Source organism: Chenopodium quinoa, unplaced genomic scaffold (genome assembly GCF_001683475.1).
Source record: "Chenopodium quinoa cultivar QQ74 unplaced genomic scaffold, ASM168347v1, whole genome shotgun sequence".
In the NCBI taxonomy this organism is placed as follows: Eukaryota; Viridiplantae; Streptophyta; class Magnoliopsida; order Caryophyllales; family Amaranthaceae; genus Chenopodium; species Chenopodium quinoa.
Genome location: NW_018743050.1, coordinates 488,061 through 513,630, shown reverse-complemented (window position 1 = coordinate 513,630; position 25,570 = coordinate 488,061). Strand labels below are relative to the sequence as shown.

Here is a 25,570-nt window from a genome sequence, read left to right as displayed (position 1 = left end):
TTAAATGAAAATTACACTTATAAAACAATATGACCACACCGTGTGACTAGCCATTGATAAATCACATTTATATAGGATTTATAGGCACATTTATGCTAAGTTTATAGTAGTCTTTTAATTCTTTTTGTTGCTTTTTAGGTTGCAAATGCATAAGTTGTTTGTTTTGTACTCTATTACGCTTTGTTTATGTTTTTCTTAATGTTTCAGGTGATTTGATAGTCATTTGGACGCTTTTGAAGTGTTTGAAGTTGATTCGAATGATATTTAGATGGAAGCCGATGAATTGAGTTTATTAATTGGATATCCCATGTTTGTGGATGTTGATTTTGATTAATATATGCATGATACATGAATATATCATTCACAAGGGTCGTTATGCACTTTACGGAAATGAATTTGAGTTAGAAACGAGGAAAAACGATAGTTTGCAAAGTATCAAAACAGAACTTTGGTCACTCTTTTGATCATAACTTGAGTTCTACAGCTCAGATTGAATTTATTAAAATTGCATTAGAAACTAGACTTGAAGATCTTTCCATTGATAGGTCTCACGCCCCTATACGATTCCTAGATCTCGAGATACAAGCCTTTGAAGTTGACCCCGCGAAACTGCCAATCCATCGCCCAGCCATTGGGCAAGGCGATGGAAAACCAGCGGCCGCTGGTCGAACTCCCCCTTGTGCAGCTCCTCCAACCATCGGCCACCCATCGCCCGATGGGTGGTGCGCGCATTTGATGATCAAGGAGTCCTATGTGGACTACAACTCTTAAATTCGATCAATCATTAAACTTTTTTTGTTATTTTTATTTTCCTATTTTATTTAGGTTTAGGATAATATAAATACTCAAGGGATATTATTTTTCCCTTATGCCTTTTATATCTTTTATTATTTTACGTTTTTTTAGTTTTCTCTTTTGAACCCTAGTTTCTCATGGCATCTCCATGGATGCTTCTTGGGTTTACTATTTTAATTCATTGAGGTATTTCATTTCTATTTTCTTGCTTTTAATTATTTTTTATTCCTTAGATCTAGCTTTTATTATATATTATGTTTGAGTAGTTTATTTGTAGGGTTTGGGAATCCATGTTTATATAATGAATCTTGATTGATATTATTGATATTTTGATTATTGATTTCTTTTATTGATAATGTTTTATTGTTAATCTTGCAACCTGATCAATTGTTTGATTAATTATTGTTAATAAGAGTTTGAATTGAAAGATCTTACTTTTAGAGGCTACTACAATTAGCAATTTTGGTTATGTTAGCAACCGAACTACATATGTTGAATTGAGAGCGTTGAGACCCGACCGTAGGCTTAGCAATTTCTCTAGATAATTGATTGATTGAATTGTTATTGATATTTGATAGATTTAGAACTATAAACATGGTGAACCATAACCCTAGGTCTTTTTATTAATTATTTTATCCCTCTTTTAATTTGGACTATATTTTTATCCCATTTTCGTGACGTAGTTTAGTTTCTCCATGCCTTGAAAGCTAGATTAAATAGCCATCTCTCTGTGGATTCGACCCTACTTACCCTACTACATTTTTAGTTGGTTTGTTAGGAATTATTTTTGACAGGTGTACGACAACCTATCAGCCACATACAATACTTTCCATAAATAAACATAATGATGATAAGAATTTATCTAAACTAGATAATACTAAGAAAACAAATTCCCTAATTATATTAGTCACTAGTTTTGTTCCCCGTGCGGTGCCCGGGCTGTTTATTGAATTTTAAGATAAAATTATAATCTATATATCAAATTTTAAATATATCATTGATACAAAATTAGTTAGGAATTAATGTGCTTTTGTGATGATTTGCTATCTAGTAGACATTTGGTGAAAATGTTTAATTTAATACATTAAAAAAAAGCAATAAATAAATAAAATAAAATAAATGTTCAAAACCCGTTGGGTTGACCCGAACTCAAAACTTTGGGCAAGTATTGAACATTTATTGACTCGTAACCTGAAGTGATCCAACCGAGATGACTTATGACCCGACCCTAATTGACAGGTCTACACATTGATAAAATTCTAGGTTGTGAAGTATATTATTTTAGCTAATTATTATATATTATAAATGTATGTTTTACACTTCAAACACTTCTTTCGCTCCAAAAAAAAATATGATGATATAAAAAAAAAATTTATATGGTAATTTTTGAAAATAATAATCTAATAATTTTTTTGAATAAAATTATAATTCAATTTATACCTCTGAAATGTTGGTATTTTATCGAAAATAAAAATCTAAACTAATAATCTAATATATATATATATATTGTTGGTATTTTATCAAAAATAAAACTCTAAACTAATAATCTAATATATATATATATATATATATATATATATATATATATATATATATATATATATATATATATATATATATATATATATATATATATATATATACATACTAAATGGGAGTTTTTTCCCGAGTTTTTAGAGAGTCACGTAGGATCTAATTTTCTCAGTGCGGCATATAGGATTATAAATCTTAGTAGTAGCCAATTAAATAAGAGATTATTAATTTCTTTTAGAATTAAATAATTTAAATGTCATGTAAGTAAAATTGGCGAATGAGATTTTTAAGTTTAAATTAATTAAATATTATATATTATCTTTTAATATTAGGAATTTTATCTAAATATATAACAAATTTAGGCTCATAAATACAAAAAAAAAAACATTATTTAAAAAAAATCAAACAAACTGTGCATCGCACGGGCTTCATCTAGTTTTATCCTAAAATTCTATTTAAACATAATTCTAAACTACTTTTTATCTTATGAAGTCTATTTAAATCTATCCAAAGTGACACGACACTTGGCGAAAAGTTAGAACGCTAAGTGTCGCTGCCTCGTCACCTGACTAAAAATTTAGCATACTTTTGAATTAATATAATTCAATCTCATGGATATCGAATAAAAACTAAAAAACTTTAATTTTGATGCCTTTGATCCTAATCATTTACAATGTCTATTTTTATAAATTTAATTAATTAATTAATTAATTTTTTCTGTAATTTTTAATAATACTCGGTAAACAATTAAGATAATCAAAGTAATTTTTCTTCATTACAAACAGCCAAAGAAAAGTCTTTCTCTGCCGCAAGTCTTTACTTCAAAGTCTTCTCTCAGTCATTTTCTCTTTCTGAATAGTCCATCATCAATCTTCTGCCAACTCCTTCAACTCTTTAATATCCCAAATTCATTAAATTTTACCCTTTAAACTTCCAAGTTCAGATCTTTCACCTTCTTTACCCCATCTCAATTTTTCCGATTTAATTCCTCTTCTAGCATTAAATCAAATTTAGGGTTTTTTGGGTTGCTGATTTCTCGCTTGGAATTGCTGAATTTATCTGATGTAGAAAGAGTTCATTGAATTTCAAAGTAAAGGGTTTTTTTTTTGGAGGATTCAACTTCAGTAAGATTACAACAAATGAGGTTACAATTTCTTCTCTTTCTTGGTTTTTTTCCCTATTAATTGTTGTTCTAGTTAAATTAGCTGATTTTGGATATAATGTCTGTTTCGGCCGCCATGATTCCGAACAAAAAACCTCCTGTTAGAGTTAGTAGTTTTGGAAGATTTGTGCTGATTTCAGTTATTGCTACATCATTGGTTTTATTGTTTGTTTCACTAATTAGAACTAATTCTGCAATTGGGTATGATGAGAGTGTACATGAGAATCTGAAACCGGGTTCTGTTCGAAAACACCGGGACATTAACTTGCCAAAACAGAATACATTGTCGAAATCGTTGGAAGAACGGAATAATTTGCCTCCCCGGAATTTGGATTTGTATCCAAGTTTGCCTAAGGATCATGTTGTTATTGTTTTGTATGTTCATAATAGACCACAATATCTCAAAGTGGTTGTTGATAGCTTGTCGCGAGTAGAGGGGATTAATGAGACTCTACTTATAGTTAGTCATGATGGGTATTTCGAAGAGATGAATAAGATTTTGGAGGGTGTTAAATTCTGTCAAGTTAAGCAGATTTTTGCGCCGTATTCTCCTCATATCTTTAGTGATAGTTTCCCTGGTGTTTCTCCTTTAGACTGTAGGGATAAGGATGATGCTAGTGAAAAGAAGTGTGCTGGAAACCCTGATCAGTATGGGAACCATAGGTCCCCGAAGATTGTCTCTTTGAAGCATCATTGGTGGTGGATGATGAACACGGTGTGGGATGGGTTGAAGGAGACTAAGGATCACTTAGGTCATATACTTTTCATTGAAGAAGATCACTATATATTTCCCAATGCATATAGGAATCTGCAGCTTCTTATAAAGCTGAAACCTAAGAAGTGTTCGAGTTGTTATGCTGTTAATTTGGCTCCCTGGGATGTGAAAAGTAGAGGAGAAGGTATTGCATCATTGGTTGCTGAGAGAATGGGGAATGTTGGGTACTCTTTTAATCGGACAGTCTGGAAGAAAATCCACAACAAGGCTGAAGAATTTTGTTTTTTCGACGAGTACAATTGGGACATAACAATGTGGTCTCAGGTTTATCCCTCATTTGGGAGTCCTGTATATACATTACGAGGACCTAGAAGTAGTGCTGTTCACTTTGGGAAATGTGGGTTACATCAAGGCCAAGGGGATAAAGATGCATGCTTAGACGATGGTTCTGTTAACATTGAAGTACAGAATGATGACAGAGTCGTGAACATTAGCCCACAGTGGGACGTGTTTTTTTATGACCATCAAGCAGGGTATAAAGCCGGATTCAAAGGTTGGGGAGGATGGGGAGATGCAAGAGACCATAAGCTATGTCTGGATTTTGCCTCCATGTATCATCAATGACTTGCATTAGACGCGGCCTGTGCTGCTTTGCTGATTCGAGTCATTAGACGCGATGGTCTAAGTCAAGCATCCTCATCTGTGACATTGTAAGAGTATCTATTGTGTTCTTATACGGAGTGTTCTTTTTGGGTAGATTTGGATTTTGCAACCTACATTTTTGGTGCTCTTTGATTTTAAAATGCCTTGTATATTTTATCACTAACAAATATTCAGGTAATTAGAGAGATGCTATTGTATTTAGTTTTATTATTTTTAGTAAAAATCATCTTGGATACATTTTCAGCTATTGCCTTCTCTCATGTGCTCATCACCTTTATTAGGGCTATTAATCCTATTATGCCACAGCATACTGTAGTCTGCATAATAGCCTCAGTTCATGCTGATAGAGCAAAACTCTGGTGGCTTATTTTTTTTGACAAGATCTATCTCCAGTGAACCATGTTTCCTAAACCAAGTTTGGGGCATTATCATTCTTACCACACTTTGTCTTGGAACTTTTATCTACCGATGTGTGGAGCTTGCAGAATGACCAACCAACACCCCCCCCCCAACTCACACACACACACTGTAAATGACTGCTCCTTCACAAAACATGTTGTAAACATGTATGCCATAGTAGTTGTATATGGGCAGAAAATGCAGAATTAATAAGAATTTCTATGAAATCTCACCTGCTTAGTCTGATGTGTACATCAAGAATAAACCAGATGGATTTGGTGCTTGCTATATGAATATAGATTTCTGTTCTGAAAAAATTTGGCAGAAAGCTTATAAGATCATAAATTCAGACTCTGGAGTCTTAACAAGTGCCCTACACCACTTCATAGTTCATCCCATGTCGCTTAAGTAACTTCCTTGGACACATAACTGGTTGGTATTATAAGTTTGCATCTTTGTGTGTTCTTTGCATTGTGCTGCAATGGCAGGTAAATTTGTAGCCTTCTATTGCGACATCAGCTTAGTACTGAACATGGTGTAAATTGCATATAAGCTCAACTGTGCCGCTTCATCTTGGCTTTGTACAATTCAAGTAACTGCTCAACTTCTCGACTAGCTTAGGAACAGCCAAACAGGTCCCGTATCCTTTCTTGCAATGACTAAAAAGAGTAACAATGGTGCTACTGAAAGAAGAGGGACTATTAAGCTTTACTGCAAGTACTTTTCCTCCTTATAACTCTTCTTTTTTTTCTGAGAGTTGTCGCTCTGTGCCTTAGGAGGCACTGGTGCAAAGCTCTCTGTATCAAGCCACACTGTCCTTGAAAATTCCCCTAGCTGTGAATTCAAAATCCTGTGAAATAATTCATGTAAATTATGCCTTCTTACAGAGTCACTTCAAGGGGGGAAAACAACTTGTTATATGAGCATGTATTTTGATATACTCCATTCATATTAATGGGAGGGAGAGGGGAGGAGGAAGTGCTGGTAAAACGAACCTGAAAGCTGCTGTGAAAAACAGGGAAACTCCAATCACATTGAAATGGTTGAATAGCAGTTTATCCATCCCGAATATCATCTGATACCTCCAATTTGTGTAGAGGCCGAGGAAAGCTCCATATCCGAGTGCATTTGTATTTGCAGGTGGTATTGGCACAGACAGCCTACTTGTATGAGTCACGCATAAGAAACTCTGTACGAAACAAATAAAAGACAAAGATGAAGTGCAAAAATTAACCTTCTCTCTTTTCCTTGAGTACGGAGATGTAACAAAGCGCTTTGAAGTGCCCCTGCTGTAAATCCCACTAAGCTAAATTGTACAGCCTTGCATAAGAAAGACAGAACTCTCTTCTGCAAATCAAATTCTCTAAAACGATAACTTGCTTCGAATACATTGTTTGGGAGCTTCTGCAGTTTATTCTGTAGATCAGAGCTGAAGGTATTGGCATATGAGCAGCAAGGAGCGAGTGACCAAACAATTACTAAATTGCACGCTGCTACTGTGAGTACATTTATAAGTGCTATATCCCATTCCTACTTCATTCTGTTACAAACAAAAACAAAAACTTTGGTCGGGCAGTTGTTTGATGATTGACAATGTAAACAATGAGATTGTTACATCAGAGGGAATGGAACTTTGGGAAGAGTCAATCACTATTGTTTCTAAAAGCAGTAAGACATTAAGCACATACCTTCCCTTCCGGTTTTTCATTTCTGACCGAACAGAACAAGCAATAGTGACAAACTGCTCAAACAGAAGCTTATGCAAAAACGAAGGGTCTGCCATTATCCTGTTGCAGCATATCGAGGATTTAAGGTCATATATTATGCTCAGTTCATTCCATCAACACTCATTGTATGAAAGACATGTCAGTAAATCATATAATATGGTCATATAATCTGCATTACAAATTCAAGTGATTTATTGACAGCATTATTGATCTGCTATTATGGCACTAGATGCGTAGAAGCTGAAGTTATGATTGCAAATACACCGATCACAGATGTTAAGTTTAAGTTTATACGGAGTACCTCCCAAGGAATTCCCTTGACATATCCTTATGAAGCCTTCGATGTAGTGCTCTGGTGAAGGATGGCCTCGCCTCGTTCATCAGGTATTTCACCAATTGAGCTGAACTTACTGCACCCTGAATTCAATGAAAATCCAAGTTTACGGCCTAAGATTGATCATAAAATCAAAAATGCTGTAAAATCTAGCTTTTGTACCAGTTCACATGCTTGACGAATTCCTGCAGGTAACTCAAGCAATGTCTTCTGCCACTCACTCAATACCGCATCAATGAAAACTCTATCAAACAGCTGAAATTTCACAAGAATAAACACTTAATTGTCTGTTAGCTCGTTCTTATACAATCTATACCGTTGTTTTCATACCTCTGGCAGAGATATCCTGCGACTGAACAGTCCTTCGTCGTCCCCCTCCTCCTCATCGTCAAAATCCTCAAAGTAATCATCTTCATCACCAGAACCTCCACCACCCTTACCGTCACCACCCACATTGCCTTTACCAATGTTATCGCCGTTGTTGTGATCAAAATCCCCAACTGTAGCCTTCAAAACCCACATCAATTAGTCAATTGTATCAGTATACACCACCATGTCAACATAAACATATTACCTCATCATACAAACACATTTTTTTTAAGCTTAACTCTAATAGTACAACTACAAAACAGGGGAGGCAAGTGCTAGCCTAGTTGGTATGATTTAGACATGAAAACGTGACATATATAATAGTTTTACTTGCATCAAATTAAAAATGGTTTGTGCCCGTCTACATCATTGCCCTTAAACGAAGCTTTCAATAATGACTAACACCACATTAATATAAACATATTTCTTTATCACACACACACATTTATTTAAGCTTAACTCTGATAATACAACACAAAACAGGGGAGGCAAGTGCTAGCTTAGGCCTGTTCTCATACGTTTATTTTCAGTTCAGTTCAGCTCCGCTCCTAATTTTCTTCTCTTACAAAATATTCAATTCAATTCAGCTCAGTTCAGTTCAGCTGAGTTCAACAGGCCCCTAGTTGGTATATGCTACTCTACGTATGATTTAGACATGAAAACGTGACGATTATAATAGTTTACGTGCATCAAGTAATTAAATACACACGTCTACATCATTTCCCTTAAACGAAGCTTTTAATAATGACTAAAACCACTTAATAGTTAATTAAATGCCACAAACCCTAACAAAGGAACACATTGAAAATCCAAGAAACACTAACCTCAAGAACAGGTTTGCTAGTCTTGACATCCAACTCTGGTTTAGGCCTCTCTAAAATGACCGAAGGCGACGAACCATACGATCCCATAACAATGGTGGGATTTCGTAACGATAAGCATGGATCATCCAACGTCAAAGCCGATATGGCAGACATTCGTAAACTTCTTGAGGACGATACAAGGACGGGTTTTGGTGGGAAAGATCTAGGATGATTGATGACAATGGCATTCCTGATTTTGTTGAAGTTATTATTAGTGTTTAGGAAGGTGACTTTGTTAAGGGAGGTGATTGTTTGGAAATGGTTGCGACGTCTGTTGAGAGTAGTGTTGTATGAAATGGAGGAACAAGGTTTAAGGGCTTGAATTGTGGCCATTGTTGTCGAATTTTGAGGAAGGTTTTTGGTTTTGGAACGAACTCAAAATGTTTGATTTGGACTTTTTGATGTGTTAGTTTTGACAGATTTTAGAGGTGTTTTAGTGTTTAGGCAATTTAATTGGTAACAAGAACAATTTTGGTTGTTTCGTGGGAACATATTTCATACATGTTTCTCGTAGATGAAGCTATTAGACTATTTGATGGCGTGCTTGTATAGTTGTATTTATGAACTTATGTGGCCGTATAAATTGTTGGATTCTCTAGGAAATTAGGTCATGGATACAAGCAATATGCATATGAAGAATAGACGGCATATAAAAAAACTTACTACTTCCGTTACATATTATTTGCAACGATTTGACATAAAGTAGAGAGGAAAAATGTCTAATCGTTGCAAATAATATGTAACGGAGGTAGTAATTACAATTAACGAATATGAGATTTGTTATATCTCATGTGGTTAAAGCTTCTATTTGTTATATTCCTTTGTTAAGGCGAAAACTAAATTTTGACCATATGACAAAATGTCACTTTTTTTTTTTTAATAAAGATTGATTCATAAGATTAATTCATAAATAAAAAGTCATACGATATTTACAAAGAGATTTAAATATAATACATACATGGCAATTGAATCAAGTAAAAACATTCTTCCAACAGAGTTAAATCGTTGTTGCAAATCGTACATTTTTCATACCCTATTTCATATCACAGTGATTTATAGAGTTTTTTGATGATGGGTCTATCAATCTGTTGTAGTCATGAATGAAATTTTTATTTGACAAATTGCCACTTAGTTCAAGAAAAAAATAGTATTGTAATGTTGAAAGATTTTTTTAAAAAAGTATCTATATATAAGGTCAAAATTATTCTTGTAATGATCTACAATAAAGATCGAAAATCTATAATGTTAGATAGCCACAAGAAAATAGAGTATTAAATTGTAGAAATATACTTTATAGTTATGAAATTACAATTTACTTTGTTTCCAAAAAAAAAAAAAATAAAGCAATTACAATTTACTTTGTATGAGACATGTCACATGTGCATGAGGGTTACACTTAAGATTTGTCCTCCATCCCTCCTTAGTTATGAAAAAAAAATCTACAAATACTACTACCTTCGTTAATTATTATCTGCAACTTTAGAGTTTAATTTGAGATATATAAAAGTTGATGCTATGCGTTAAAAATTTCTTAAGTAAACTTCAAAATCTAATACAAAGTAGAATGAACCTATTGCCTACAAAAATTGATTGGCATCTATCATCAAACAAGTAAACTCTAGTGTGGTCATGTGGTGTTAACTATTGTAGGATTATTCAAATCAAATTTGGCCAATTCGATTAGATTAGGATTATACTGTGGTGATTTTCTTTTCAGTTTAAGGTGAAACCTTACAAATCAAATTTAGTCATACCTATGAGTAGCTTCGTACTCCGATAAAGATTGGCTATGCGTACAAATAAATTGAATGGTAACTATCTAATCACTTAGGCCCCATTTGGTTTGATGTAAAACATTTTCAATGAAAAAATTTAGTTTTCATGAAAAACATATTTTAAACGAAAAGCACAATTGTAAATTAGGATTTTTTATTATTATTTTTTTTTCATACAAGGAAAGTTCAAGAAATATCAAAATATGAGTGGGTATGTGAGGGAAGTAATAAAGAGGTATAGAGGATGAAGTAAAATATGGCTTCCCTTGTATTATAAAGTAAAATGTTTGCCCAAAAAAAAAAGAAACAGAACAGCAATTTTCCACCATGGTGCATAGGAAAACTGTTTTTCATGCCTTCACAAACCAAATAAAGGAAAATGGGAAAATCATTTTACACCAAAACATTTTACATCAAACCATAGTTCCTACAAAATCAACAAATGTTTTATCATTTTTATGATACAACTCGAGTCTTTGTCTATGATCCAAAAATAATCATCACTAGATTAGGCTCGCGCGATGCACGCGTTTAACAATAATTTATGATTTTAACAATATCTTTTAGCTTATTTGTGTGTAATATGTACGTAATAGAAATAATTTTAAAAAAATCTAATAAATTGATAAATTAATAAAGAGTGGACACCCCAATTCATATAATCTGTATAAAATATATAAAATAGGAGAAAAAGATACTCCGTAATGTTTATAAGAAAATGAAATAGTCCGACCTTCCTTTAATTCTCCAATGAAAATTGCATAATTAGTCAATTCAAATATAAAATCTATTAGAAAAATATATAATTAATTTAGCATTTTCTAATTTTTATTTAGGTTGATAAAAAAAATTAATGATGTCATTATTAGTTTTGGAGGGAAATTTTTTTACAAGAAGTTGACATGTGAAAAATAATGATATCCGCGACAGTTACTTTAGTTATATTTAATTATTTATAGATAGTTATTCAAAGTTTTCATGGGAGAAATCAGAAAATTCATTTGAGGAATGATAAGAGAATGAGAATAACAAAGAAACATTAAAATCAGTTGAATATGATTCTTCAAATTTGAGTCTTTTTTACCAGAGTGTTGGCTGACCAATAACCACAAATGTGGGGCCAAAAATTGAAGATGAACCAAACAAACAATCAGTCAGCTTTCTTTCTTTCCCTCGTAAGAGATCTGCTTCGAGGCATCTCTCAACTTCTTTGGTGGACCCAATTTTTTTTTTTATACTTCTATTACTAACCTTTAACAAAAATTCATGATTCCACTCCACTTTTTTTATTTGGGTTTTGTGTTCTTCTTAACATCAAATCCTTGCTTTTTAAATGATTCTCTTCTATCCAGTTTTTTCTTAATTTCAAGCCCTTCGGTATAATTACATGGTATGTTCATTTTCTTTCAGCTTTATGAATTTGAATTTTGATTTGAATTGAATTTGCAATTTTATGCCTAATTTTATAGTCCCTTTTGTTATGGTGATTGTTATGCTGTGTATTTGCTTATACTTCATGATTTTGCTTGAGCAATTTTACTGAATTTGCTGCACTGAAATAGGTAATTAGAATGTAGAAATGAGAATTGGGTGAGAAATTTGGATAGTTTGTGTGTGTCTTAAGGCTAAACTGAATTGGGTTTTACTCAAATTTGATTTGTTCTTTTGATAATTGTAGGATTATTAATTGAAATGGAATGGTTCTGTTGATTTTTGAAGGAGTAATTGAAATTAATTCAAATTGTAATCTTTGTTTTTCATTTGGTAATTGAATGCTAATTTGAAATGGGTTTAACTCAAATTTGAATTTTTTTTATTCTTTTGAATACTGATGGATTATTTTATTTTATTTATTTATTTTTTTTTGAAAGAATTAATGGATTATTTATTGAGATGGGTTTTATAGAACTTACATTTTCTTTACATTTAATAATTGAAGGAGTAAATGAAATGGGTTTTGTTCAGATTAGTTTTTTTTGTTTGTTCATTTGTTATTTGAAGGCTAACTTAAATGGGTTTTCCTCACATTTGAATTTTTTTCCGTCATTTGGAAGAATAATTGGGGTTCTTTTCTTGAATTCCATTATTGTTTTTTTGTTGATTTTGGGCAGTAAGGAACTAATTAAGTAACTATACTCTGATTGTGTAGGTTGAGTTAATTAAATAAGCTTGTAGAAGAAAGAAGAGTTGCAGTGAAAGATGTCTTCGAGGTCAACTCAGAGGACAAGTAAGATGTCTTCAAGGTCAACTCAGAGGACAAGTTCTAGGGGTAGTTCGGCTCGTTCGAGGCATGATGCCTGGGTAATGGCTCAAACCCCCATTGATGCCAAGCTTGCTTTGGATTTTGATGAGTCGAAGCGCCACTTTGATTATTCATCTTCAGTTGATGTCAATTTGTCAAATTCTACTAGCAATATCTCTCCTTCAACAGTGTCATCCTACCTTCAAAAGATCCAAAGAGGGAGTCTTGTCCAGTCTTTCGGGTGTCTGATTGCCATTGATGAGCAGGACTTCCGTATCCTTGCGTACAGTAAAAATGCCCCTGAGCTGTTGGAGTTAAATCCAACTGCTGCCCCTAGCTTCCAACAACGTGAGGTTCTAAATCTTGGAACCGATGTAAGAACTCTTTTTAAAGAATCAAGTGCTTCTTCACTGCAAAAAGCTGTACGTGTTTCTGAGGTTAATCTTCTCAATCCCTTGCTTGTTCATTGTAAAAACTCGCATAAGCCTTTTTATGCCATTCTGCACAGAATTGATGTGGGGTTGGTCATAGACTTGGAGCCAGTAATTGCTGATGATACAGATGTAACTGCAGGAGCTTTAGAGTCTTATAAGCTTGCATCTAACGGGATGTCAAGATTGCGATCATTGCCCGGCCAAAATATTCAACTTTTCTGTGATGTTTTAGTTGACGAAGTGAAGGAATTAACGGGTTATGATAGGGTAATGGTGTATAAATTTCATGACGATGAGCATGGGGAAGTGATTGCTGAGTATTGTAGGCCTGAATTGGAACCTTATCTTGGTTTGCATTATCCAGCAACAGATATACCTCAAGCTTCGAGATTTTTGTTTTTGAGAAACAAGGTGAGGATGATATGTGATTGTCTTGCTTCTCCCGTGAAGGTGATTCAAGATGAAAAATTGACTCAACCACTGAGTCTTGGTGGATCAACTTTAAGAGCGCCCCATGGTTGTCATGCACAATATATGGCAAATATGGGTACCATTGCATCCCTTGTAATGGCTGTGACAATTAATGAAGATGATGATGAGGTTAATGATGGACAGAGAGGAAGAAAGCTATGGGGCTTGGTTGTGTGTCATCACACAAGATCCAGATTTTTTTCATTTCCTCGAAGATCTGCATGTGAGCGTTTAGTTCAGGTCTTTGGCATACAAATAAACAAGGAAGTTGGTTTGGCTGCTGAAATGAGGGAAAACCACATATTGAAAATTCAAACTGTGCTTTGTGATATGCTCATGAGAGACTCCCCTGTAGCCATTGTTACCCAATCACCTACTGTAATGGACCTGATTAAGTGCGATGGAGCTGCACTCATCTTTAAGAGCAAAGTATGGGCCCTTGGTATCACTCCAACTGAGGAACAGCTTAGAGATATAGCTCAGTGGCTTGTTGATCACCATGGCCCCACTAAAGGATTCAGTACTGATAGCCTAAAGGAAGCTGGTTACCCTAATGCTTCACAACTTGGGGATGCAGTCTGTGGGATGGTTGCAGTTAGGATAACTTCAAAAGATATCCTGTTTTGGTTTAGGTCCCATACAGTGAAAGAAATAAAATGGGGTTGTGCAAAACATGACCCTGTGGACACCGATGATAGAAGAAAGATGCATCCAAGATCATCATTTAATGCCTTCTTAGAGGTAGTCAAGTGGAGAAGTCTACCTTGGGAAGACATGGAGATGGATGCTATCCATTCATTACAGCTCATATTACGAAGATTATTGAAGGATAGTGCTACAATTACAGATGATTCAAAAACCACTACAAACAATTCAAAAATGATTGTGAATGTGCCTGGAGTTGATAATTCACTAGTGAATCAACTCCAAACTGTGACTGGTGAAATGATTCGTCTCATTGAAACAGCTGCTGTTCCAATTTTCTCTGTGGACGCGTCTGGTGTCATTAATGGATGGAATGTCAGAATGGCAGAATTAACTGGTTTGCTTATAGAGAAAGCAGTTGGCTTACCTTTAGTTGATGTTGTTGCTGACGAAACAGTTGGAACAATTAAAAATGTCCTCTCCTTGGCTGTACAAGGTAGTCAGTCTATACTCTGATTTGTGTTCCCTTCTTCCAGCTATTATACCACACTAACAGTAAGCATCTTTTTTATAAAAGATGGATGGTATCATTTTTCAATTATTCATCACACTGATGTTTTGGCTACTCATATGCATAACAATTAAAATTTTCATACTTTATTTATTTTCTCTAGGCTGAACATGATAGTGTATTTTTTATATCTGGAAGTTTTAAATGTTTAATGTAGCTGCAAATTACCTCACGGTTGTTGATTTTTATATTGATGTTGATTTGATAAAAGTAAAATGGAATTTACACCCAACATCACGTGATAGGAATTTCCTGCTCTACCCCTCCACCCCAACACCCAAAAAAAATTTCTTTTTTTTTCAGGAAAAAATGAAAGGTATGTGAAAATCCTGACAAGTGATCATAGTATACACATGTGCTTTGAGTAAGATCGTGGGAGATCATTTGTGTTCGTATTTATAAATTAACTTTACTCTATATACTTACTAATATTTTTCTATGCTGATCTCCATGAAAATTTGAATTGGCAGGCATAGAAGAGAAAGATGTTGAAGTAAGATTAAGAACCTTTGGTTCCCTAGAAAAGGATAACCCTGTGGTTTCAGTAAATGCATGTTGTAGTCGGGATGTGGATGAAAATGTTACAGGAATTTGCTTTATCGGGCAAGATGTTACTTTACAGAAAGTTATTATGGAAAAATATACTCAACTGCAGGGTGATTATACTGGAATTGTGAGGAACCCTAATCATCTTATTCCTCCAATATTTATGATGGATGAGCAAGGTCTATGCTTGGAGTGGAATGATGCAATGGAAAAACTATCTGGTTTTGGGAAAGAGGAAGCCATTGGTCGGATGCTTCTTGGGGAGGTGTTCACTACTGAAAGTAACGGTTGCCAGGTCAAAGATCATGACACCTTAACCAAGCTCAGAATACTACTAAATAAAATAATTGGAGGTGCGGATGCAGATAAAGTGCGTTTTATGTTCTTGGATCGGCATGGTAAATGTGTTGATGCATTGCTCTCTGCAAGTCCACGAACTGATGCTGAAGGAAAGGTCACTGGAGTTTTGTGTTTTCTCCATTTACCAAGTCCAGAACTTCAATATACCGTGCATTTGCAAAGGATTTCAAAAAAGGCTGCTGAGAATACCCTAAATAAGTTAGCATATTTCCGAGAGCAAATCAGAAATCCAATACAAGGGATGCTATTTACACGCAATTTGGTGGAATCATCTGAGTTGAATGGAGGGCAAAAGCAGTTGATGGTGACAAGGGCATTGTGTGAAGATCAGTTAATGAAGATCGCTGAGGACACTGATATCCCAAGCATTGAGGAAGGGTAAGATAATAACTTTAGAATTTGGAGTCTTTCCTTTTCATTATCTTCCTTTTTCTGCTTCCTTCATTTGAAAATTCAAGGTGGTTGTCTGAGCTAAAATTATCACTTCTCTGTCAACTTAAAATTGTTTATTCTTTTTTGAATTTTCTATCAATATCTTATACTACAAATTGAGTTTTGATTGTTGCTTGCAGTTACATGGAAACCATAACTGCTAAATTCAATCTTGGGGATGCTCTTGAGGCTGTCATGAGTCAGGTAATGCCCTTTAGCCAGGAAAGCCAGGTGCAGCTCATGCGTAATTCACCTTCTGGTCTATCTTCTATGTATCTGGATGGAGACAGTTTGAGGCTACAGCAAGTCCTTTCAGATTTTTTGGCGGTTGCTATCCGTTTTACCCCTGCATGCAGTGGATCCTCTGTTATGTTCATGGTAAATCCTAGAAGGGAATCTCTAGGAAAAAAGATGCAACTTCTTCGTGTTGAATTTAGGTAATTACCTGATGGAAGTTTGATGTTATGATCAATTAAACCTAAAATAAGAAGAAAACACACTACAAATGCTACTGTCATCCATTACTGATAAAATTATGAATACTGACGAGTCTTTTTCCTTGCAGGATTATACATCCATCCCCAGGGGTCCCAGAAGATCTGATCCAAGAGATGTTCCACCGAAACACAGGCATGTCAAGAGAAGGACTGAGCTTGTACATTAGCCACAAGCTTGTCAGAACCATGAATGGTACTCTGCAATATCTTAGGGGGGAAGGTCACTCATCTTTCATCATTCACCTGGAATTTCCGCTCATCCAAGATATTGGCCACAAGTGAAATTACTTTTAACTTCTTAAGCAAAGATGCTGTCAAAACTTGGAAGAAATCTTATTCCAAGAAGGCAGTTCAAGAACTGATCTCTGTAGCCTAGCATCAGTTTTCAGACATTGTTTGCAGGTGGGGCTTTCACACCTTTCAGTGTTCCATTTTGTGGTTCAAGCCCTCAGTTACATTCTGAACTTGTGGTTTTATTGGAAGCTGTAGGCTGTAGCTGAAGGGAATATTTTAGGACTTTGAAAATGGTGGATATTCGTCAGAATAATGACTTCCAAATGAATTCGGTAAGGAGGTGATATGTACCCTATGAGCTGCTATGTGCAGATTATTTTCGATGTTTCTCTACAGGATGAAGCTGAGTAAAATAAAACAGATATGTATATATGCTGATCTGTCACTTCTGTTCTGTTGTAATTTGTGAAGTAGCTAAATCAGGTAGGTTGGTTTGTGCAAAAGAGGGCTCCAGGGTACTCTCTTCTAGGAGATAGTCTTCAGATTGTAGTTCGATAACAGTAGCTGTAGCTAGAATATGGGAAAATCTGATGAATAGAGGGCAGAATACCTCAAGGTTCATAGAAGAGTCAGTCTGTATATGCAACAAACATCTAATTGACATTAATCCACTGCTTGACATGGGTTTGTATGACTATGCTTAAAACTTTCTAACTATGTCCATCTCTCAATTGTTTTCCGGAAAGTCTTCTTTGTAGAATCAATGGCCAAAGTAATTCCATCTCTCCAAATCAACTGCAACAGTGCAACATTAAAGAGGAGTGGAATGGAATCAATGGATTTTCTGTTTTACACAGTTTTTCTGGCATTTTCATCGATTGTCATATGTAAGTCTACTGCTATTCCTTTATGCTTCTTTTTTTTCTTTTTTGCATTTTTATCTGTGAAATCGAGTATATAAAACCATTGAAAATAGAAAGTGTGAATTCGCATGATAAAGATTCACGTCTAATGTACTGTAAATGCCCTGCTTTATGGATATTGTGAGAAAGTAGCTTTTCTTTTGCTTTATGTTTGTGATAAAAGAATCAGTATGTATACTGCTTTCTGTAGTTTTTCTCAGGGCCATATATTTCATTAAAGGTTGCACAGATGCGAAAAGCAGGTCCCCTACATTCTGACTTGCAAAGCCAGATTATGAGCTTCCTGGGTATGTTTCGTACTGTAATAGATACATCTTACAAAGTCATCAAAGATATTATATCATATCAGCGTATAGGTATTGACCCTCTGGAGTTATGACTTGCAAGATCGTAACAAGTGAAGTTTGTCATGTATACCTCATCCTGATTCCAAATAATTACTTTCTTTGTTTGACACAGTAGTCTTCATGTACTGGTTTTTGATGTCTGAAAAAATCTGGTGCATCCATGCATGGGCAATGCCCCGAGTAACTTTGTAAAATATGATTAAATTTCTGAATAAGTTAATAGAATTGTTAGCTAGGAAGTAGCTTGTCCTGTGAATAGCACAGCTCCGATTATGTAATTTGTTTTAAGGAACACGAATGGATAGTTAGCTACGAAGTTTAACACAGGCATTCTGCATTTCTTTTTCTCAGGTTGAAACGAAGTGTGAATTGCATTATAAATTGTCAGAATTACTGTTTGTTTTGGCTTTTGGATACTGTGACAAAGTGGCTTTACTTTTGTGTTATGAAAGTGATGAGAAAATCACTTTGAATGCCTTTTGTAGTTTATCTCAGGGCCATATATATTGCTTCGTACTCCTTATTAAAGTAATGGTGATGCTACAAGAGAATGTCCCTTTAGTAATTCAGGCTTGCAAAGCCAAATAAAGAGATTCATGGATACAATTCTTACTGTATTTAATTTGTTAAGATGTTGCGAACCAAACTCTGACTTTATTTGTTATCAGACTACACCAATATCTCTGATATACATTACAGATCATATCCCCTAGAGGAAATACAAATAGATGGATGACTTGCCAAAGTGTGTCACTAAATAAATTTCAAATGAAAAGCATAATAATTAACTATAACACGCTCACAACATTGATACTAGATACATTTACAATTGTCTAAGACTGATTCTAACTCGAACTTTTTAATCCTCAAGAGGATTCATAACTTGTCCAGTGAATAACACAGCTCCGGTTATGTCATCTCTTATAAGGAACATAAATGGATAGTTAGCTACGAAATTTAACATGGGCATTCTGCAACACTTAAATAGAGCTCTAGAAGCAGCAGCAGATTCAGTCCCTTCCTCGTCGATCTCAATAAAGGATTTCTGGAAAATGTCTGAAACATAAAGTTTCTGAGCCATGGCGGATGATGAGTCTGTCATTTCAGTAAGGCCACCCTCCTTAAAGGGCAACTCAACTCCCAACCACTTTAAAACATTTGAAGCCTCAAATCCAAATGAAAACTTGAACTTAGGAATCTTAAATTCAACTGCTTGAACTTTTTGAGCTAATAGTGGAAGAAGCTTATGTAGAAAAGCAGGTTCTGAGTTTAGTTTCTGCATCAAGGCGGGAAGCCCATCTTTCTCATCTGGAAGGAAGAGATACATAGAAAATTGACGCTTATCTTCTTCTCCTTGTTCATAAGGAAGACGAAGAACTTTAAAACCAATGAAAGCTTTGATGAACTGATCATACTTGGTGGTCATAAAAGGAACCTTAATCGAGTTGCCATTCAATAGATAAAAGTCATCTTCCTTTGTTCGTGATGCATCAAACTTCTCCTTCCATGCCCCCTTGAAGTATATTGCGTTTGCAAAGATGAGCTTTGTGTTGCAATCAATGGAGTTAGGAGCTAACGAATCGCTTATAAGGCCATTAGTCTTGTCCTTAGCCCATGAATTCACATCTAAGGCCACTTCGTTGTCCTGCATACATGTATGCATAGACATCATACGATTACTCGATTAGGTTGCAATAACAAATTATATAGAAATTTGATGAACATTAAACTCAAACTTTTAAACAAACAAAAATAAATAAAACAAAACTTTGGTGAAGTGGTAGAAGTGTACATACTTTGTTGCAAAAATCAACTTGATTAGAAGAAGCTTTGTAAACATGATCAAGTAGATGTTTGAAAGTGGGGTTAAGAGGAAGAGTTTGATCAACCCAAACACCATTAGCATAGCTCAACTTAGGCCCACCGGTGGCGCTGCCATCAGCAAAGACGAGTGATACAAGCTCTGCACAAAGTTTGTTGAGTTCATCAGAGGAATTAGCCTTAAGATACGTAAGAAGTTGGTCACGAGTTGAGCCAGATGATCCGGCAGCGATCACACCAAGTATGACATGAAGTGAGAGTGGTGAGATGACCAAGTTCTTGTTCTTATTCGCCTCCGTTGACGACAGACGGCCGGTGAGAGTCAGTGAGACGTCTGCTAGGTTGGTGAGTGATTGTTGATGGTCCATCGCTAAGAACACTTTAGTTATGGATAAATTTACAAAGTAGTAGTACGGTTTTATTTTATTTTTACTTTTCTTTATTAGAACCTAATACAGCTTAATTAAGGTTTTTTTTTTTTTTTTTTTTTTTTTTTTTTTTTTTTGTGAGTTGTAGGCTTACTTTTTATAATATGGATGAGATGAGATTTGGTCTGATTAACTTTATGATTTTGCTTTAATGAAAGAGCTCAACAAATCAACACACCTACATTTGTTAATTCGGATAACCGGGTGGAGTTTGGGTTGATCCATGACGAGACGGGTCTGTGGACCAGATATACTTAGTTCAAAATTACCCTGTTAAGATTGGGTCTTTTTTTAGTCGGGTCAAATTCGAGTCAAGGCCTGTCAAGTCAATATGGGTTTTGGATCCATCCGGTCTAACTTAAGATCGGTTCATACTCGGTTCGGATAAATTCAGGTTGGGTTCAGTATGGGTTTGACCAGGTTAATTTCTGGTTGGATGACTTTAGATCGGGTTGGTTCTAGTTCGATTGATTTCAGTTATGTTAAGTTTTGGGTTGATTACTAATGTTGATTCGATATTTGATCAATTCTAATTTAGATACTTTTCGGGTTTGGTTGGGTTGACCAAATTAATATTCATATATAGGTAAATTTTAAAATCACGTCAAATCAAAATTAGGTTAAATTAAAATCAGGTTGGGTTAATATCAATTCGGATAAAGACACATTGGATTGAATCGAATAATACTCGAGTCAATTTTGATTCGGGTTAAGTTCAGGTCGGGTCAAAATTGGTTCGGTTTGAGTTCAGGTCAGGTCAAATCGGTTTCGAGCTAAGTTCAAGTTGGGTGTAATCGGTGCCGGGTTAAGTTCAAACACTACTACAAAATTTGAATAAGGGACCCCAAATAAAAGACCCGTCATATCAACCAACATGTTTGTTTTATGTAAGAGACCTAATATCATAGATTACGGGTCTGTAACGTGTAATAGGCCTCACCACTATGGAGATAAAAAAAAAAAGTAAAAAAAGTAAGAGATCCGTCTTGATTTTTTACAGCTTTATTAGTCACCAACGGATGTCTAATATGTAGTAGGGCCCAATACTTAGGTTAGAAAATTTGAAAGAAAAAGATAACAACCTTTTGTTAGACTTGACACACCTCTTGCCTTGATTTTTTTTAAAACTTTATTAGTCACCAAGTAGGTAAGTATTCATTTCTCTTTCCCTAGATTTTTCCTCTATCATTCCTCGTTATTTCCGCCTAACTTAATCTTTCTCAATCTATATCCTCTCCTTCATTTCCAAGTCGCACTAAAACAATCACTACTACAAAAAAACCCCTATCGAGTCGCCTGTAAATGACCTAACGAGTCATTTTAAAGGCGACTCCACAACCACCGACACAATAGCTTTCAACTTTAGGAGTCGCCTCTGAGGCGACTCGATAACTTTTATATAAGTCACCAATTAGTTTTTAGCTTAGGTGACTCTATTTGTTAAGCTATTGTGTCGCTTGTGTTGAAAAGAGGCGGCTCCATAGGTTCATCTATTGTGTCGCTTGTGTTGAAAGAGGCGACACGTAAAAAATCAACATTTTTTTCCAATTATTTTTATTAGCTCATATAATGTCAGTGTTTATGACACTCAGCATGCTTGATCTCTGGTTCTTTGCCTGGAAGGTTGGAGTTCTTGCCATTATGCCAAAGTTACTTTTCATATATATAAGATAATGTAACTATTTTAAATGCATTCTTAAAATTAACCTATCGAGTCGCGTCTTACGTATTAGGCGACTTATTAGGTAGTGGTCATATAATAAAGCACCTAACAAGTTGAACTTTTAAAGTCACCTGTATGTAAGGTGCGACTTGTAAACATATCGTGTCGCCTCATACTTATTAGGCGACTTGTTAAGTTGGGGTTAAAATCAACAAAGCACCTAATGATCGAGTCACCTGATATACATGAGGTGACTTGATAGGTTTACAAGTCGCACCATATATGCATGTGACTCTACAACTCGACTTATTCGGTGGGTTAAATTAGCTTTTCAAAGTCACTTGTATATAAGGTGCGACTCATTAACCTATCGAGTCGCCTTATACATATTAGGCGACTCATTAGGTGAGAGTCATAGATAACAAAACTCACCTATTGAGTCGCCTAATATGTATAAGGCGACTCGACATGTTTTCGAGTCGCAATTTATGTACAAGTGACTTTGAAAATCTAATTTAAACCACCAAATAAGTCGGATTATAGAGTCGCGTGCATATATGGGGCGACTTGTTAACTTTTCAAGTCACCTCATATATATTAGGCGACTTGTTAGCTGCTTTGTTGATTTTATTAACCCCAACTTAACAGGTCACCTAATAAGTATAAGGCGACTCGATAGGTTTATAAGTCGCACCTTATGTACAGGTGACTCTAAAAGTCTGACTTATTAGGGATTTTTTGTAGTAGTGAATCTTAGCAGGTCGATAGCGGTGAAGAATTATTTGGCGACTGTAGACACCCAAATGTGTCTCCCCAAAACCAAACCCAGTGATGAATACCTTTCATGTCATTGATTATCGAACAAAGCAAAAGTGTGAAAAGTCTAGTGATGAGGATGTTTTTATTAAAATATCTCCTCTTTCTGTTTTTTGAAAATATTTCTTTTCTTACCCTATTTATGAAAAACGTGTATTATAGTTTAGTTTGGTCCATGAAAAGGGTACAATAATGGTGTAGTTGGATGGGGCTTGAATAGACATTTCCAACGATATATTATAAGCCCAATTCCGATGAATAATGAGGAAGTTATGGCCAAAATACTAAACTGGGTCCGGTTTGGTTCTTACATACGGTCCAATGATCTAGAGGAGGGTCTATTATTAATTATCATTCCTAAAGCTATTATGATTGATTATAGTCTTCTAGAATACTCTAGAAGGTTCTCTTAAATCCTAATGGAGTTAGGATTGATAATTATGTTTCAAAGAGTTTGAAATTGAATAAAACTACTCCTTTTGAGAATCCTTATTTTGTACGAGATAGAATATATTTAGATATTATTTTTGTGCCTCATAATCTTTATCCAAATTTTATATGGTTGGATAGATCTTGAAATTATCTTTTCAATGATACATTATAATATTAAATACAAGCTATAACGAAAAAGAAATGAATGGAATATGAAACTCTATCCAAATCTGACACCCTTACACTATTTCGGCCATATCGATCTTTTTATCTACAAAAGATTTTAATTGGGTTAGAAAGTAGACTTCAAGAGCTTTCCAACGACATATTATATGCCTTATTTGGACTTCTGGATCAAAAGAGATGATAAAAATAAAATCCGCAAAAACTGTCTTACAGCATCGGACAACAGGCCTATCGCGCGGCTATAGGGGTTGTTGTGGCGACAACGGCGTGTTTTATTCCTTTGCAAGCTCCGATTCTTTTTTATCATATTCGGACTATTTTCATTATAAATAGCGTCCTTAGACCTCCGTTTTCAAATCACCAACTCTTATCAAGAAATTCTTGATATTCTTTTTTTTTTTTCTAAACAAATTTTCACAAACAAAATTCCGCATTCACAAGATCTAGACACACCTAGCCACATTCGAAGTTGCCTTCGCCCTAGACGTGAAAGGTTTAATATTTATGAGGGTTTGGTCCCAAATCTCTATTTCAATTATTTAATTTAATTGTTTGATTTTATTATTTTCCTTGAAGTTACTAATGTGTGTATTTTGTTATTAGAAAGAGATACAAGGCATCCAAGTAAGTACTTTAATTGCTTAATCGATATTATGATATACAAATCATGCTTAGATTATTATTTTGATTCCTAATATCATGCTAGAATGTTTTATTGCTTCCTATTATCATGTTTAGGGTAATAACTAAAAATTCCTAATATCAAGCAAGTATGGTTGTTGTGATGCTTTTTATTTTCTTCCCTAATATCATGTTAGTATCATGTTAGGGCTAAAGCTTTGATTTTTATTGTTTAGTGGCATGCTAGGGTTTGTTAGTAAAGACTAGAATAGACCAGGTCTACAATTACTTATTGTAGACCCAACCTTCTAGTATACCATACGAATGTGATTATATCATACGAAATGTGATTATATCACTACAAAAGTGATTATATCATCCTGAAACTGTTATGTAACTGTATCCCTCAAAAAGTGAATTTATCATTATAAAAAGTATCAAATTAAATAGTAAATTACATCCATTCAAAAGATGATTTTTAAATTTTATATAATTATATAATCTCATTAAATGGTTAATAAGTATGAGAATGAGATTATATAATTCAAAATATGACTCACAAAAAGATAATTATATCGTCTAAAAAAGTGATTATATCATGCAGAATGTGATTATACTATTTGAAAGTGTCAAATTTTGGGTCTACAATAATTTATTGTAAACCGGGTCCATACAAGACCAATTATTGTTAGTAATCTTGTTAATATCATGCCTAGGATCTTGCTATTTTTATACTTTAACATGATTATTTTAATTATGATTATTATTATTATTATTATTATTATTATTATTATTATTGTTACTATTATTATGTTGCTTGATTTTTTTTTGTTATTGCTTGATCACACCCTCTTGTTTAGGGTTAATATGATTATAACACTAGTAGAAAAAAAGCATTAGGCACCCCCCATATGGCACCGGTTCAGGCTAAACCGGTGCCCAAAACCGGTCCAGAAATGGGCGGGATTTTAGACGAAGAGAAAAGGCACCGGTTCAGATCGAACCGGTGCCAAAAATGCAAATGGCACCGGTTTGAACCGGTGCCACTGAACCGGTTCACCCTTTTAAAAATAAAAAACGGAGCATTAAACATTTATACCCTAAAATCGTTTAATCCGCCCCCATTTCCTCTCCTCTCCTTCTCTCTCCTCCTTCTCTCTCTGTTCATTCTTCTTTCAATCTCCATTGTTCATTCTTCTTTCAATCTCCTCTCTCTCTCTGTTCGTTCTTTTCTCTCTCTCTTCGTTCTTTTTTATTCTTTCATCTCCATCGATCTCCTCTCCCTCATATTCTCCCTTCGATCTACAACAACAGCCGCCGCCACCACCACAACGTTCGAGCACCAACAACAACAGACGCCGCCACCATCACAAAATCTCTCAAAGTTCAAGTTCTGGCTTTATTTTTTCGATTTTAATTGTTTTTGTTTTCGATTCACCAATTTCGATTTTGGTTTTGTTTTTCGTAATTGGTTTTTTTTTTCGATTTTTCCTTTTAATATCGATTTTGGTTTTTTTTTTTCGATTTGTGGGATTTTTTTTTCGATTTTGGTTATCTGGGTTTCAA

General features: G+C 34.7%; 3 protein-coding genes and 1 pseudogene across 6 annotated transcripts; 2 read left to right on the top strand and 2 right to left on the bottom strand.

Moving 5' to 3' along the window:
- The first annotated feature begins 3,110 nt into the window (after positions 1-3,110).
- Positions 3,111-5,111, top strand: LOC110730829 (alpha-1,6-mannosyl-glycoprotein 2-beta-N-acetylglucosaminyltransferase-like). Its single transcript, XM_021910654.1, has one exon. It carries the CDS (start codon positions 3,549-3,551, stop codon positions 4,827-4,829), a length of 1,281 nt encoding a protein of 426 aa, XP_021766346.1. The 5' UTR covers positions 3,111-3,548; the 3' UTR covers positions 4,830-5,111.
- An 864-nt stretch (positions 5,112-5,975) lies between these two features.
- On the bottom strand, positions 5,976-8,674 carry LOC110730764 (annotated as a pseudogene).
- Positions 8,675-11,480: 2,806 nt separating this feature from the next.
- Positions 11,481-17,484, top strand: LOC110730828 (phytochrome C-like). 4 transcript variants are annotated; one of them, XR_002513155.1, is made up of 6 exons: positions 11,481-11,725; positions 12,485-14,623; positions 15,169-15,982; positions 16,177-16,473; positions 16,602-16,935; positions 17,023-17,484. XR_002513155.1 is itself a non-coding variant. In XM_021910650.1 (5 exons), exons 2-5 carry the CDS (start codon positions 12,535-12,537, stop codon positions 16,813-16,815), a joined length of 3,414 nt encoding a protein of 1,137 aa, XP_021766342.1. In that variant the 5' UTR covers positions 11,481-11,725; positions 12,485-12,534; the 3' UTR covers positions 16,816-17,484. The 4 variants fall into 4 exon arrangements, 3 of the variants coding, with proteins under 3 accessions (XP_021766342.1, XP_021766344.1, XP_021766345.1); XM_021910650.1 differs by having other exon boundaries at positions 16,602-17,484; XM_021910652.1 differs by lacking the exon at positions 11,481-11,725 and having other exon boundaries at positions 12,912-12,999; positions 13,086-14,623; positions 16,602-17,484.
- A 1,161-nt stretch (positions 17,485-18,645) lies between these two features.
- On the bottom strand, positions 18,646-20,415 carry LOC110730827 (serpin-ZX-like). Its single transcript, XM_021910649.1, has 2 exons — positions 19,834-20,415; positions 18,646-19,682 (listed from the first exon to the last, which is right to left on the bottom strand). Exons 1-2 carry the CDS (start codon positions 20,224-20,226, stop codon positions 18,897-18,899), a joined length of 1,179 nt encoding a protein of 392 aa, XP_021766341.1. The 5' UTR covers positions 20,227-20,415; the 3' UTR covers positions 18,646-18,896.
- Between the last annotated feature and the right edge of the window lie 5,155 nt (positions 20,416-25,570).

Excerpts from the sequence above, each read along its gene's own strand:
- LOC110730829 (XM_021910654.1), top strand. The coding sequence starts at position 3,549 with ATGTCTGTTTCGGCCGCCATGATTCCGAACAAAAAACCTCCTGTTAGA.
- LOC110730828 (XM_021910650.1), top strand. The coding sequence starts at position 12,535 with ATGTCTTCGAGGTCAACTCAGAGGACAAGTAAGATGTCTTCAAGGTCA. Across the intron at positions 15,983-16,176 it reads ATCCCAAGCATTGAGGAAGG|TTACATGGAAACCATAACTG; the intron begins GTAAGATAATAA and ends TGTTGCTTGCAG. Across the intron at positions 16,474-16,601 it reads CTTCTTCGTGTTGAATTTAG|GATTATACATCCATCCCCAG; the intron begins GTAATTACCTGA and ends TTTTCCTTGCAG.
- LOC110730827 (XM_021910649.1), bottom strand. The coding sequence starts at position 20,226 with ATGGACCATCAACAATCACTCACCAACCTAGCAGACGTCTCACTGACT. Across the intron at positions 19,683-19,833 it reads AAGTTGATTTTTGCAACAAA|GACAACGAAGTGGCCTTAGA; the intron begins GTATGTACACTT and ends ACATGTATGCAG.